Source organism: Mesoplodon densirostris, chromosome 4 (assembly GCF_025265405.1).
Source record: "Mesoplodon densirostris isolate mMesDen1 chromosome 4, mMesDen1 primary haplotype, whole genome shotgun sequence".
Lineage (NCBI taxonomy): Eukaryota > Metazoa > Chordata > Mammalia > Artiodactyla > Ziphiidae > Mesoplodon > Mesoplodon densirostris.
Genome location: NC_082664.1, coordinates 43,292,835 through 43,309,875, shown reverse-complemented (window position 1 = coordinate 43,309,875; position 17,041 = coordinate 43,292,835). Strand labels below are relative to the sequence as shown.

Here is a 17,041-nt window from a genome sequence, read left to right as displayed (position 1 = left end):
GCTGGTGGGAATGTGAATTGATACAGCCACTATGGAGGTTCCTTAAAAAACTACAAATAGAACTACCATATGACCCAGCAATCCCACTACTGGGCATATACCCTAAGAAAACCATAATTCAAAAAGAGTCATGTACCAAAATGTTCATAGCAGCCCTATTTACAATAGCCTAGAGATGGAAACAACCTAAGTGTGCATCATCAGATGAATGGATAAAGAAGATGTGGCATATATATACAATGGAATATTACTCAGCCATAAAAAGAAACGAAATTGAGCTATTTGTAATGAGGTGGATGAATCTAGAGTCTGTCATACAGAGTGAAGTAAGTCAGAAAGAGAAAGACAAATACTGTATGCTGACACATATATATGGAATTTAAGAAAAAAAATGTCATGAAGAACATAGGGGTAAGACAGGAATAAAGACACAGACCTACTAGAGAATGGACTTGAGGATATGGGGAGGGGAAAGGGTAAGCTGTGACAAAGTGAGAGAGAGGCCTGGACATATATACAGTACCAAACGTAAGGTAGATAGCTAGTGGGAAGCAGCCGCATAGCACAGGGAGATCAGCTCGGTGCTTTGTGACCGCCTGGATGGGTGGGATAGGGAGGGTGGGAGGGAGACGCAAGAGGGAGGGGATATGGGAACATATGTATATATATAACTGATTCATTTTGTTATAAACCAGAAACTAACACACCATTGTTAAGCAATTATACTCCAATAAAGATGTAAAAAAAAATCATTTTTCTTTTTTCTGCTCAGCTTAGGTGATTTTCCCTATTCTCTTCCAGTTTTCTGATCAAATCTTTAAATCAATTACTGTGAATGATCATGATTATTATTAGTTAATGAAAATGCTACTTTTGGAAAATTTCACATTTTTCACATATACTTAAAATGTTAACCAAAAATTAATTATAATCTTAAAGCCATCATTTCTGTCTTCCTACCTGTTTTATCTTCAGCAATAATTCATTTTTTTTTAAATTAGATGCATCATCCAGTTTTTCCTTGTTATTCCTAAAGAAGAGCCTATGAAAAAAGGAAGCCAAATAAATTCCTATTAGGACATGTTTTCCAGCAAAGCCACATTTACTTATGACATCAGAAACTTCCAGTCCCCATCTCCCTATGCAATATATTTATTTACAATTCATTAAAATAAACAAAAATTTTACTCTTTTGAATTGTTGCATTAATACTTCATTTATTTATATATTAATTTAAGAAGCAATTTTTGAACACCTACACTCTGGGAGATACAGCACAAAGTCTCTACCCTCATGGAAATTACACATCTAGTGGAGAAGACAGAATATAAGAAAGTTATCCAAAAAATATACATATATTTCAGATAGTGTTAAATGCCCCAAAGATCACAAAGTAGGGTAATGGACAGAGAAATCCTGAGAGTGAGGATGATACTGTAGACAGGTGATTAGGGAACACCTCTTGGGATAACTTGTGAAAGACCTGAAGGATGAGAAGGAGCCAGATATGTGAAGATCTTAAGGAACAGCTTTTCATATAGAAGGAACAGCAGGTGATAATATCCTGAGATAGGAACAAGCTTGGTGTATTGAATATTTGATGAAGAAGGAGTGTGAGAAGGCTGGAGAGTTAGACACAGCCCAGATCATGTAGGGTCTTGAGGACAAGGTAGAAGTTCAGATTTTAGTTTGAAGGGAACCAGGGGAGGATTTTTTAAGGAAAGGAGTGACATGAAGTGATTCACATCTTGTAAAAATGACTCTGGCTACTTAGTGGAGAAAGACAATAGTATAGGAAGATAGACTATGTAGAAGTCTATGGCAGTGGTCCAGAAGAGATAACTGTGGCTCAGATTAAGGCTGTAGTGGTGGAGCTGGTGAGTAATAGTTGGACTCAGGATATATTTTAAGGATGAAGGCAACAGGACATGCTTTGGATTTGGCTGGAGTTAGAGTTGGGTTAGGGTTAGGTTAGTTGGTTAGCTGGGTTAGGGTTAGGTAGTAAGGAAAACAGGAATGGTGGATGACTCCTAGTTTTTTGGCTGGAGTAACTAGGTAAATAGTGATATGGAAGACTAAAGAAAGAACTATTTCAAGGAGATGGGAAATTAAGAATTCTGTTAAGGACATGTATATTTGAGATATCCTCCAAATGGAAAGGTCAAATAAGCTGTGGACTATATGCAGTTAGAGGTCAGGGCTGGATATATAAATATAGAAGTCACTGGGGTACAGATAGTATGAGACTGAATGAAATCACATATGGAGAGTACGAGTAGAGAATAGAGAATAGACAACAGTGAAGGGCTGAGAACTCCAAAATTTAGAGACAAAAAGAAGAACTGGAACAAGTAAAGGGTCCTGAGAAGAAGCAGTGTAGTAAATGAAATAAGAGAATGTGATGTTTGGGAAGCCAAGTGAAGAAAGTATATCAAGAAGATGGAAGTGAACATCTGTGTCAAATTCTATTAAGAATTTAAAAACTTTGAGGAATAGATCAGATCACTAAAATTTGGTAGGATGAAAATCATTGGTAACCTTGACAATTTTGAAACCATGTCAGCCCTTTTAAAAAAGCATCTATAATTTTTATAGCCTCTTGCACTATAATGGCAAGTATATACTTTGGGTCACAACTTGGATGTCATTTATATACAATATTTAGCTTCCAATTCCCCACTTCCCACGTGTTGATGATAACCAGCTGAATGACAAAAAAAAGTCATAGCAATTTAGAAAGACAGGCACTGATTTGCCTTTATTATGCAAATACATCATGCTGGATATCAATAATAGCAAAGAAGAAGGATTAAACTAGCAATGCCTCCTGTGGACCTGTGAAGAATTTGAAGTACCCTCAACTGTCCACATATAGAATTTAAACTTGGAGTTGAGTAATTTTTGTTTTCCCTCAATATTTTGACCTCAAAATAGGTAATGAGCTTGCAAGTTAACTATTTCATGGTGGGTGGGGTGGGGGAAATTAAGACTAATAGATTAATAGGAAGATGAGTTATATAAATTATTTTAGTTTCTTGTATAATTTATTCTTAAAGAATCTTACAGAATATTATAAAACAACACTGTTTGATTCTTCAAATCCACCAAACAAGAACTGAGCTGCCTCTCCCTACCTCCAAAGATAGAGAAAAGGAACTAAGTGAGAAAATAAAAATACAGAGAATTTTCTTTTAATTTGCCAAGTTATAAAGAGGAAAAAGTAAAGTTTTATTAATAAAAAGGGGGGGGGAACTTATATCCTCAATCACCAAATTAATCAAAAGCACTTTTCCTCAGTGAGATTCCACATGAAAACCCTTGAAAAGCTGGGACTGAAAAAAAAAAAAAAGATGAGCCATTCTAAATGAAAGATCAATGAATCCCCATTTTTATCTTGAACATACATTTAAAACCAGTTAGCTAACATGAAGACTGCTTATAAATAAAACTTTATCAGTGTTTCAAGGCTTTAAATCATAATTCCTAGATATAAGTTAAGAGCTAATCTATATTTTCCACTATGATTCTTTGCCTAGTTTTTAAGAAATAGATATCAACTAAAATTATCGAATCACTTTCGAAAGAAAAGATTTTTTATTCTGATTTTTAATTGTTGTATTACTTGAGCTTTCCAATTTTAAATCTGGTACTGAGTATAAGGATTATTGCATATGTTACGGACTGTTGATGATAGAGTAGAATTGTGCTGTGCAGTTGTTATTTTAGAAGACATAATTTTAATCCCAATACATTCAAATCTATGTAGAAATGAGCCATATTGTAACAGAATCCCACATGTGAAATTACCTGTCTTTTGGGGAATCTGCTCAGACCACAATTTGTCTTTTAAACTGTCAGTAAACCCTGGGGGTAAGCCCAGAAACCATTTTTATATTAAAAGACCCCGCCTTCCTTTCCAGAGCTGAGCCAAACAGCTTTTGATTGGAAATCTGGGAATTCTCCTGGGAGAGAATCTGTTGGTCAATCTCTAAAGATAGATGGATCTGTGACAGGTAAACTCAGAGGATTTGGAATGGCCATGCTTAGCCACGGACTCACCAGGAAGAGAACACAGCATGTAGATAAAGAGAGAATCACAGAAGGAAGCAAACTCTAGGCCTTGAGACAGATGGAATATTTCCTTATGTTTCTGGTTTCAGTTCCATGGTAAAAGTTTTTGCCTTGAGGCTTCCCTGTATTTTCTCAATAAGTTCTGCAAGCCCCCCTTGACTAAGAACAACAACTGTAGCACCATGGTTAGGTGAGTTGTAGCCCTATGGCAGTGCCTTCCTCCAGGAGCGTAATTATAGGGAGTAAGGAACTGAAATAAGGCTAGTACACACCCAAAATTCCCTCCCTTTTCCTAAACTAACCACATCAACCTCAATTTTTTCTCTTGAGCATCTGAAAGACTGGTTAATTTCAAAATGAAGAGGTGATTCTATAAAGCTGACAATCACACAACTTTTAGTAAAATAAGAGAATAATTTTCATCTAATATTATATAAAAATTTTTTAAATGAAAGGAACATAACATCTACAAATGCTTCTGTAAAGATAAAGTATTATACTTACATTTTATCCTCCAGGATCTTACAGGATTTCTTCATGTCTTCAACCTGTTGTTCGCAATGTCTTATTGATTCTTGTAGTTGTGATATCTCTAACTTGTGATCACTAAGAACCTGTTGAAAATTCAGTAAAATTGGGGCATTTAATCATCATCAAATGATTCATGACAGAAGTCCAATTCACTAAATATTCATGTATCATCCATTTAACTTTTACACTGGGGGTGTCCTTTAGTTAAAATAAAAAGCAATTAGGGGCTTCCCTGGTGACGCAGTGGCTGAGAGTCTGCCTGCCGATGCAGGGGACACGGGTTCGAGCCCTGGTCTGGGAAGATCCCATGTGCCACGGAGCGGCTGGGCCCGTGAGCCACAACTACTGAGCCTGCGCGTCTGGAGCCTGTGCTCCACAACGAGAGGCCGCAATAGTCAGAGGCCCGCGCACCGCGATGAAGAGTGGCCCCCACTCACCACAACTGGAGAAAGCCCTCGCACAGAAACAAGGACCCAACGCAGCCAAAAATAAATTAATTTAAAAAATATATATATATATATATTTTAAAAAGCAATCATTATACTGCTTGTTTCTTTATAAAACAAACTGAGACAGAAATAATCCTGAAATCATCAGAAAAGAAAACAAAATTTGGGAGGGAGAGAAACCAATTATAGCAATAGAAATGTGAAAACTATAAAAACAGCTTTCAAGACATGAATTCATCTTGACTACCATTTTAAAAAATTAAATATACATTTTCATAATTATTTTCAAAATGTTATTCCAGGATACTAGAATGAGTATTATAAGAAGTCAAAACAAATTGGTCTTTCGCCTTAGTTGATAGCTATGTCCATGTTGCAAAGTTTTTTTCTTAATATTTAATCAGTAATTTGGAAATGGAAAAATTGGGTACTATGAAAAAATGTTAGCATGATTAAAAAGGAAATATGGATGGAGAAAATTCATAGTGAACATATTTTTACAACACAGTTTTGGAATAAAGAAAAGGGAAAGCAAACTTAGAGCTTGGGTCTGCATTTCAGCTTGTGAGGGAAAGTGGAGCTGACAGAAAAGCTGATCAAACAAATTCATTTGCTCTCTGGCATAGAGTTACCATGGACAGATTATTTAGAGCCACCTAACCCTGCACATCAGTGTGGGGTCAGAAAAACACCTGTCGGGGGTATAGAGGTGCTTTCAGTCATGCCAGGTGAGACAGGTGGGTGAAAGCTCCCCAAACTATTTTTTTTTCCTCTAAAGCACTCATATGACTGAACATGTGGGCTATAAGTAGTTTGAGTTAACAGGAGTCTGAAATCCTAGATATACCATCAAAAATTAGCAGAATGTCCAAAGAACTCTGACCAATAATCAGGATTAGTGACTATACACTGAAGGCCCGTCCTGCCTGACATCCATAACCTCTAGCCCTCAGTCCTCCCCACCTGGACATGTAGGGCACCTTGAGAATCACACATCATTATTCTTTTCTGCCAGCATCACACCAGTTTGACCTGGCTGCAGAGTTTTCTAAACTAAAAGCACCACTTGAAGATGAACCTGAAATTCCCTGTAGTCTCAAGTCCCTAGCCAAAATGTTGTTTTCTAATCTCAGGCAATAACAACAACAAACTTTACCAAATACAAAACACTCAGCTAAAAGCCTTATAGGCATGTCCTCATTCTATCTCCACAAAAGCCCTTTGAAATAGGCAATATTATTACCCCCATATTATAGGTGAGGAACCTTCGGGTTGGTAAAGCCAAGATTCGAACCCAGGTCTCTGTGATACTGAAGTTTGTGCTTTAAACACAATTCTCCACTGGTAAGGTGGGGTGGGGTGCTGGACTGGGGGGAGGTAGAGAATGACACTGGAGCTGAGTTTACCCCTGCCACCTCAAGCCTTGACTTATTTGTCTTTAGAGATCTTTGAATAACAGGTTAAGGAACATATACTTCATTTTTCCAAACTAGGTGGTGCGCTTGACATAATTTATGAGGCCCCAACTGGGGATATGAGCTTAGGCATGCAGATAAGATCTGTTTTATACAATCCCTGTGTTCTCCTTGGAGCCTAGCCTGACTCATGCTTCCTTACTATGTTGATATATGAAGAAACAGATAATCACCTTTTTAAACGCACATATTTGGGGGAAGTTTTTGATTTTACTAATGTTTTGTAATTGGATGTCATAATAGATATATTATAACTATAATGGTCAAAATCACACTATAAATAGTATTGATATAATGGAATTAATTGAAGACTCTGATAAGAAATGTGATGTTTTAGTATTACTGTTGCCCCATAAAGTTTTACATGTAATTCTCAACACAAATAGAAGAAATACGCTAGACTCATTAATTCAACTGTGATAGATTAACAGGTGTTGCTGTTCAATTAACATAGAAGTAGTATTAACATTAACCTCTTCAATTGTAGTCACTGCATAAGCTTCAGTTTTCTTATCTTTAAAATGAGGATAATCCTCACAAAATATTTATCACAATACTGGCTTTCAATCGGTGTTATTAATTTCTAAAAATAGAAGTACAGAGTTCTGAAGTATTTTCTAACTCAAAGAGACAAATAGTCTCCTTTCCATATTAATGTACTCAATATAGATGGAGAGCCTAAATTCTGTTTTATTATCACGCATTCAGAATTAAGGAATCTGCCCATGTTTATTCACTTTGTTATGTAAAATAAAGCAATCTCACACAAACATTACATATGATTCTATATCCATTTGGTTGGTTCTGTATGTATTTTTTTAAAAACATTTTTACAGTATTTTGGCCCATCAAATGCAATGTGTACCTAAGCATTCCAAACTTCTTTCTTTCCATCATATTCCTAAAGAAGAAAACACAATTGCCCTATAACACTTTAAATGTCAGAAAACATTAACATGCCAAAAACATTCTCCCCCGAATGGCATGAAGATTAATTAAAATCAGCTCCTTTTTTAAACCACCTGCTATTAGTTGTATTCAAGGCAGTGTATATTGAGGTGCTTGCAGTCGGGCTTGAAGAAACATAGTTTATTCTTTCTTACCACTGTGCTGGTAGTAAGGGTTTCTCTCATTTTTGTCATTTTAAGCCTTAATCTATCCAATTCTTCCTTCTTTTTGTAAGTCTCCTTTCTCTTAAGTTCACAGAGCTTTTTATATTCATCAATCTGTAGTGACAAACATAATAAACAAATCAAAAAGCTTAAGAGGGCAACACAGTTTAGGAAATCTTTTTTTTAATTTTGTCAACCTAATTCATATTTAAGTATACCATATTCAATCTAAGTATATTATCAAATTAAAAAAAACAGGTTTGCTTAGTTTGAAGCATCAGAGGAAAAATAATAAATCACAAGGACCAAACTGTAATTATAAAATGCTGAACTAGTAAATTTAGAGGAACAATGAAACAATGATCATTAATAGCAAATTATAAAAGCAACTGCCATTGTAAAATTTACTAGTAAAACATCATAGCAATTGTTACCAGATTTACTGTGCTCTAAGCACATCAGGAGAGTCAAAGGAAGGAATTAAGAATTGTTTGGGGGGCCTCCCTGGTGGCGCAGTGGTTGAGAGTCCGCCTGGCGATGCAGGGGATACGGGTTCGTGCCCCGATCTGGGAGGATCCCATATGCCGCGGAGCGGCTGGGCCCGTGAGCCATGGCCGCTGGGCCTGCGCGTCCGGAGCCTGTGCTCCGCAACGGGAGAGGCCACAACAGTGAGAGGCCCGCATACCGCAAAAAGAAAAAAAAAAAAAAAAAAAAAAAAGAATTGTTTGGAAATCTAAATTCACATTATTTCATGAGAAGTAAAACAGACCAAAAACAAAATCACTGAAGATAAGGCAGCTCACAATCCTAAACAACTTACCATTTTGCCACCCATACCAGCCCCTGAGAGCTAAAGGATCCTTATCTCCATTTACCTGTGCTTGTTTCAAAAACGCCCAGTGTTTGGTAGAAATGTTTTGCAGCTGTGTCTTAAGAGATATTCAGTGGTCAAATACCCTGAACTGACTGTGACTTGACCACAGGAGTGCTCTGCCTGTGCAGATGAGGCCTAGAGGTGTCAGAAAGTTACCTTTGCTTCATTACCATGTTAAGATCTCTGCCCAAAGGGGGCATTTGTACTCTGCTAGGCACAATTCATGCCCTGTGCAAGGAAGCATGGAAGACTGTGCATGCCCTAGCTGTTCTGGCTGCCTCTGTAAATCTCTGCCCCTTTCCTAGAGCTCTGATGACCACCGCCTCCTAATCCTTAAAATTCCCTTATTCCCCTCCCTTCAGGGAAATGGTGCTTTTAGAGCACAAGCTCTCCCTTCTCCACTCCTTCATCAATGACTCGAGTTTCTGATCTCGAACCCGGTTTTGTTTGATTGGCATTTGCAACACTGGGCAAAGGACCCATTGAGGGGGTCGCTGACCTGATGGGGATTGATTAAAGAAATTTTCACATATTGAGATATAAGGAAGACATTCTGGCTTATACAGGAGTTAACTTGAATTTTATACTAACTAAAATAGCCTGTTTGTGGCCTATCATGCATACATTGTACATTGGCTTTAATTATTTAAGAAAAGGGCACATTGACCAGAAGTAAAGAATGTCCATGTTAAAAATAAAGATTAAATGTCCCTCTTCCTGGGACGCTAATGCTGGTACTACTTTGATGATAAGACTCCCTTCCCAGGTGCCATACTGACTCACTGTGTACGTGCTGGTCTGTTCTTTTTTTTCGAAACATTGAAGAAATGTAACCCTGGCTTGTTTAGTGTTCTTTGTTCTGACGAGATATAAAACTATACTGAAAACCATGCTTCTCTGGAGCAGCTTCTCAGAGTAATCTGGGAAGATGGCTTCTGAACTAGTCCTTAGTTTGGCTCAAATAAAAAACTCTTTTCTATTCTTATTACAGATTGTTTATTGATTATTTTCACTAACAGGATAAATAACAGCTTTCCTAAGATTAAACATATTGTGATTACCTGTCAGATCCTATTGAAATGAGTCACCTTCTTATCAAAATCAGACACATCATGGATTTGTCTGGCAAAATGAATTATCAAGAAAAAGGTAACTGAATAGTAAGGCCCGAGAAAGTATATTTAACTCTGTATTAAAGAGTTATGAAAACATATGTTTGTGTGGCTTTCCATCAAAGCCACCAGCTAACTCACCCAAAGTGGTTACTCTGAATGAATGTGATCATTATCAGTTATCTCTGCACTAGGGCACAGGTGCATTAAAATGAAACTTGGTGATAATAAATTTTGTTGAAAATTGAAATTCTGTGCTCATACTTTGGCCTAAGCCAAAATATTGCAATAGAATATTCCTCCCACTTGTTATCATAAAAAATTATGCAGCCTGTAAAAACTAATCACCCGCACACCCTGAGGCCACTCTCGCTTTCTGAGACAGGTTGGCATTCTGCCTAAGGAATGTGTATCTCGCTAAATAAACTTGCTTTCCCTTTACTTTGTCTCACTCTTGAATTCTTTTCTTTGTGAAGCCAAGCACCCTCACTTGGCAGTCTGTCCCAGGGGCTTGCACTTCCCAGGGAGTGATATTTCTCTCTCTTGCATCAAAATGTTGATCATTGCCAGATTGTATTCTACTAAATTTTAATTAAGACTCAAGAAGTGCAATTTAATAAATGTTCTTTTCTTTCTTTCTTTCTTTCTACATATATATATATATCTTTATGCATATTTAATATAGCAGGGTTGCAAGCCCAGATCCAATTTCCTGCATTATAGTTATGCCAGTTCCCATGATGCAGAGGGCAGCACCAGGAGCTCAACAGCAATTTCCATCCTGGGCTAGGCCCTCACTGCATGGAGGAAAAGAAGGCTGCTGCTAGGAGCACCTAGCACGGAGATAGCTCTGCTTCCCCTAGGGCAACCGGAAGCAGAACAAAGAGGAATCAATCAGAAGCCATTCTGAGGGTGAATTATTTAGAATTCAGGATGCAGTAGCTATCTCCACTGACGCTCACAAAATTGCTGGTCTCAAAATACCCTTCTCTGTTGGGGCTGTGGACAAAAAAATGTGGCCTGCCATTTCAGTAAACAACGAATTGCTCACCATCAAGCCATCAGCCACTGTGCAGCCTCAGCCTGATGGTGTGCCCTGAGGGGCTTCAGGATGGAGAAAAACAGGATACTGACCCTAGGTAGTTAAGATACGTATCAAAGGAATGATTTCAATGAGCCCAGACTCTTGCATCTTCCCATACATAGAAAAGCACTAAAATCATTACCTTGAGATGCCTGTCTTTTTGTGATTAGCAATAATCTGTTGATGTTGGACTATCTGGTTTTTCCCGGCAAAAACTTCCATATATCCTGGCTCCTCCATTACCTCTTTGGAACACTTCCTCAGAACTGGGAGGCTGCCTTCCCAGGCTACAGTCCTCAGTAAGGTCCTCAAATACAACATAATTCACAACTTCTAGGTTGCGCTTTTTTTTTTTTTTTTTTCAGTCAACAGGGCCCTTGGCTCTGCCTAGACCCTCTGCAGGCCTCTCCTCTTGGATTCATTCAGTAAGAGGCACAAGTTCTGAAACCAAGCAATACACTCTGGGGCTCCTGGGCACAAAAGTCTTTCTCTGTCCTCTGTTTCTTGTTTGTAGGAAATAAGCTTTAGTCAGCCTCCATGACCTTCCCTGCGTTCCAAAGGGCAGGTTTAAACAGTTGCTAATCAGGGAGGGGAGGGGATCCAGAGACAAGGGAGGAGCAGTGAGGAAACAATAGTGCAGCCTCGGGGCAGGGTCCTGGCTCCTCCTCAAGGGACACACATACCAATATCTCTGAGCTCTTCTATAGCACTAAAACCCGCACCTAATGGAAGATGCTAACTACCTGTTGAAGCACTCTTCATTCCAGAGAGAAGGTCACAGTTCAATAATCTTGAGAACCGCAGAAGCCATCACCAGACCACCAGACTCCAGATGATCTCTGGGTTGAAGGGATGCAGGCCCCACATGCACCCTGATCCCTATCAGCAACCCTTCCCCTCACAACCCACCCACCCACCCAGGCTGGGGACACACAGTTTTGAGGGCATTAACCCGCTGTGGCCCCCCTTTCTCGGCAAAGCAATAAAGCTATTCTTTTCTACTTCACCCAAAACACTGTCTCCGACTCAATGTGGTGACAGCGCACAGAGTTCGGGTTTCGACATCAGTTCCGGCAGAGCTGAACTCGCTGATCCTGTCTGCAGAGACAACCAAGTGACACAGAAGCGAATGCCTAGTCCCTACAGTGCTGCATATAAGCAAGGGGCCACCCCAGTGTTACCACTCCTATCATTCATATTCTTTCCCATGAACTCAGATGCTGCTACGCAATCAAACATCTTCCCCACGGGCTCCAGTGTCCTTGAGCCTCTGCTCTATTCCTGCAGAAGATACCACGGGAATGCTTGCTAGCTTCAAGGACAAATAAGTTATTTCTCATTTCCTGCCCTCAATTCTGTATTTTTTTAAAAAAACAAGCCACTTACCTCTTGGCTCAATTTTTGTTTTTTTCCCAAATATTCTGCTTTTTCTCTTTCCATTTGCTCCTCTACTTCTTGAATATATCTTTTCTGCAATTCTAGTTCTTTCTTCTCTGAGTTAATTTTGGTATAAGTCTCATTGATGTAAACAGTGGTAGAGGCTTTTTCTTTCATCGCATGGTTGAGTGACAGGACAACAGTTTCATAATGCCTCGTTAGTTCCTCTTGCTGTTCACTAGGAGAAAAAGAATCGCTCTTGGCATGAAAAGGATGGCTTTCCAGGAAGAAATTTAAAGTCTGCTTGATGAGATGAACCACCATAAAGAGGGGAATTTAACGAATACTTATTCTAGAGTTGAATTTGTGATTGTCTAAAGTTGGTTGTGATGAAGGAGAGAAGGAAACACAAGTATCAACCTTGCAACTCTTTATCACTGCAAAAGTGTCTTGTGGTCCTGCCTCACCCCACCCATTCTCACACACCAGGTAGTAACTATGGGATATTTTGGTTTAAAACATACAATGATTCAAAAACAGTTTTGAACAGGTGAATGGAATCTGGCCAGACAAATGGCTTGATATGTAGCATTGCCATAGCTACCTTACCATCCTGAGATATGTAGTTTAAGCCAAGGAAAGATAAACATCCCACCACTCTTCCAGCCACCTTCTGATGCCATTGCCCTGCAGAGAAGGCCCAGGAGAAGAAAGCTAATCCTCCTCTGATGGAAAGAAGTTGGGGAGGAGGGATCTGAGTCTGTCTTCACTGCTCAGAGGGTGCTTGAAATCTAATTTGAATCCACTTATCTTCTCACAGCTGTAGCCAAATCTGAGTTAAGGGGAGACATTAACCTCACATATCCATTGCTGGCCACACCCACCTTAAGATTGTGAGAAACATCTACCCCAGGGCTAACAATAAAAGATTTGGAGGAAGGACAATTGGTGACATTTCTCTATTTTCCTTTTTTCAAAGCTCCTGCAATGTAATGACTTTTTTCTTTTTCTAATCTCCAAGGCTAAACACTCTAGTTCAGGTGGATTGTGTGAAAGGCTCAGGAAAATGGAAACAGGTTGTTGGTAAGTTTATTTTCCAGAAGTCAACTCTACCACAGAAAGGCAATTAAGAGAAGCTCAGGCTAGATGGGGCCAGATAATGGGTGCTTTGTAGGTTTAGTAGAGGAAGCCTTCTAAGAATGAAGCAAACTAAGGATTGAGTAACCTTAAGGAAGGCTACTCAAGTCAAACAAGTCAAATCAAACAAGTCAAAATCAATACAAATCAATCAAACAAGTCAAATCAATACACCTGACTAGGTGTATTGTGCTGGGTTGGGAAAGCTCTCAGAAACGGAATGTAGGACCCAAGGAAATCCCCCTCCCCAGTTTCTGAGGACTGTGTCCAGTTTTTGAGGAGTGTCCAGGAGAGGATCACTTGTCAGAGAGTGTGGACACCTTGATATACATCTTTATTTGAAAAATTGATACAATAAGTGATTGTAGCTTGATGATGCTAGCTCATCAGGCAACCCACATTATGTTCATTTGTAATTTGACTTTCCATAAAGATTTCTCTAGAGCAGTGATTCTCAAAGTGTGGTCAGGGCCAGCAGCATCAGCAGCATCTAGGAACTTGTTAGAAATTCAAATTCTTACCCCCATTCCCCAGACCTACTAAATCAGAAATCTGGGGTGGAGGTCCCAGTAATTTAACAAGCATTCCAGGTGATTCTGATGTACACTCAAGTTTAAGAATCACTGGTCTATAGGGGTGTGATGGTGCTGGTCAGTTGATATGAGTATTCCAGCCTGGATATTATCTTCCTTGTTATTAGTGTAGAAATTGATAGTCTAGTTTTGATAGTGGTCTCTGGTGATTATGGCTAGCATGCACCATGCACAAATCTGCACTGTGAATCCCTAAGAGGAGTTAGAATACGCAGTCTTTCTCAAACTTACGTGATCATGAACTTTCTCTTTCATGGAGCATCTCCCAGAATAGGTGTTCTGAGGGCCTACTTTGGGAACCTGTCCCTGGGCCTTGAGGTCCCCACCTAATTCCTGATGCTTTGATATCTTGTGCACCAAGCAACCTTCTGATTCTTTTAGCTTCCCAAGAAGATTTTTTCAGTATAATGAGGGCTCTTTGAGTATTTCTTACTCCAACAAACTGAAAGTCTGACATTTATACATTACTTTTGAGAATTTACTTGTAGTACTGAGTTATTCTTCAGGGTTTTATTGTTTTTTTCTTTCAGAATATCTCTTCTTCTGTGGGCTGGGTAAGTCAAGATTTGTTATCTCCATTTTATAGATGGAGAAAACGAGGCCCACAGAGGGGGAAGTGCTAACAACACAGCTGAGGAATAAAGAAAAGAAACTAACAGGTGTCAGCTCTCATTTAATTGAAGATAAAATCTAGAACCAATCTCATTTTCAACCCTCCAGTAGACTATAACTGAATGTCTTTAAGGAACTAAGCTAGCTACAATATATCTGGTTTGATACTATATTTGCAATACAATACCCAGAAAAATTTCTTGCTTTGGTGGTTGAGGTTTGTAAACTTAATTTTACTAAAAATGAAATGAAAACCACTGTGTGTTTCTACCTTTGGAGGTGGGGTGCGAGGCACTGTGTTATTGACACGCAGTAGTTGCTGCTGGGAAGCTGAATTCCCTCTGAAATTTTACAGGTCTCCTGGCTGCGGTGGTAGAAGAGTTTCTGCTCTCTTCCCAGCTCTCTGCAGCCATCACACACCCCTCATCAGCCCAGTCATCTTCTATAAGTGATCTCTACCTCTTAACTTGCCCTGCACCAGTTCGGACCAGAGGACAATCCCTTAGGAAAGATTTCCCACTTTAGCCCCAGCCCCTGACTCCCTCAAATACTAAAAAAAAAAAAAAAAAAAACCCGAAAAAACCTACCCCAGCGCTTTATTAATTTTTTTCAGATCAAGTATTTTCTTCTTCAGAAACTCTTTTTCATCATTTGTTCTCGTAATTTTCATGTGTAATTGATTTATCTCAACAAGATTTAATCTTCGGGCATCACTGACACATTCTTAAAAGTAAGTGGAAGAAATGTTATTCAGTTATTTGAGAAACTGCACAATTGTAGATACTGACTTTTCAAATAATAAACAAATTATGTCTTTCTTTGAAATATTCTTCTAATTATGTTCCTGGATCAGACACCTCTTAATCACCCCTTTGGAACCTCTCAATTTTACCTATCAATTATTTCCCTTATTTCAGCTGCTGCTATGGTCGGTGACCAGCTTTCTATGAGCTCTGCACAATTTCAGGCTGGTGCAGTCTGATAGCACCTGATTCCTGCCTGTCCTATCCACTTCTCACCTGTCTAGGACTTCCTTGTCACCTCTACCATGGGACTTCTTTAGACACTGACACCCCCCATGCATGTGTAATTGAAAGTTTGGGAGGTGTGGCAAGCATTGGACCAATGGTAGACAGGAGCCACTGCTTAGGTGTTCCTGAGAAGAGGTAACACTGTGTCTTGAGGGTGTATTCTCATACTCAACTAGCTGCCGTCAGCAGCAGTCAACATCATATTGCACGCCATAATTAGCTCTCCATTCTCCCTGCTTTGGTTCCTTATCCCACACTCCTCCTCTTTGGATTGTATGTCCTAATAAAATAATAGTGCAAAAGCCATTGCTTCTGGCTTTGCTTTCAAGGGAACCCAGTGTGTTAAAGAACTAATTACTCATTAATAAATAACAAATCAGTGTAATCACATAAGACTTCAAAGGATTACCTCAGTGCTTGATAGATACATGGTTAAAATGCATGAATTTTTGAACACTGCTGTTTAGAAATGGATACTGACTGGGCCGTCCATTTCTATGCAACAAATTCCCTAGAAACTGGCTGGTAGCTCCCCTGAGTTAGATTATTTTTTTGCAGGCTACATGTTAAATTGCTCTTTGTAGCAGGGCTTTTCAAACTTTATGTCTTGAATATACATATGTATCACCTGGGGATATTGTTGAAATACAGATTTTGACGTAGTAGGTCAGAGGTGGACCTAGAGATTCTGCATTTTGTAACAAGCTCCCAGGTGATGCTGATGCTACTGACCCAAGGACAAGCTGAAAAGCTTTAAAACACAAGGCTAATTAAATTTACTTGGCTAAGTATTCAGTGTGTATCAAGGACCTTACAAGCTAGCATGGTATTTCTTTTTCCTTCTAAAATATTTTTCCTGCTTATAAAAGTAACCCAATCTAGACAGTAAAAAAAAAAGCAACCAAAGAAAATAAAACAAAAACATTCTTAATTTTGCCTTGAGCACAGATTAAGTCTTATTTTTTACCTGCATGTAGGAGTTTGTTGTATTTTCCTTGCCAAACTAGACTAACACTGTGCAAATTCTTTTATAACTAACTATGTCACTCAGGGTCTAATCGAGAGATAGAAATCTTATATTGAATAGGGAAATTTTAATATAAAGATTTATTAACTGTAGCAGAGAATTAGAGTAATGAGGGAACGAATACTAAGAAAGTAAAGAGAACTCTAAAGACTTTAGGAATACTAGGCACACGGAGCAGCCCTACAGGTGCTGTAGGAAGCAACACCTCCAGACCCGAGATCTAGACCTCATTGAAGAGGTCTGTGACTCATTGGATGGCAAAGAAGTTCGTGAAATGTTCTGCTGGCAGAACTTACTAGAAATATGGCTTCTGGGGGCCCTGGGGGGACTGGTCCACAGGGAATTGCTGTACTTCAGAACTCACTGCAAAACCACCTAAATGATGCCAGGGTACCTGTTCACAGGGAGGTGCCTCACTGGTAGCAATCTACCATGAAGCCACTCAGGGGATACTGGAGGGAGCTTCTGGGCACCAAGGACTGTTGCACGCCACTGGCAGAAGCTACCTGCACTGCAAGAGTCGGCCAAGCTGAGCACACTGGAACAGGAAGACAAT

The 17,041-nt window shown here is 39.1% G+C and overlaps 1 protein-coding gene across 1 annotated transcript in view; it reads right to left on the bottom strand.

Annotated features, from left to right (window-relative positions):
• The window catches only part of CCDC175 (coiled-coil domain containing 175), a 70,184-nt gene that overhangs the window by 46,994 nt on the left and 6,149 nt on the right, over positions 1–17,041 (bottom strand). The window contains exons 4-8 of the mRNA XM_060096049.1: positions 15,015–15,150; positions 12,095–12,323; positions 7,630–7,752; positions 4,576–4,685; positions 961–1,042 (exon numbers count right to left, since the gene is read on the bottom strand). Coding sequence (XP_059952032.1) covers positions 961–1,042; positions 4,576–4,685; positions 7,630–7,752; positions 12,095–12,323; positions 15,015–15,150 — 680 coding nt within the window. The remainder of the gene's footprint in view (positions 1–960; positions 1,043–4,575; positions 4,686–7,629; positions 7,753–12,094; positions 12,324–15,014; positions 15,151–17,041) is intronic.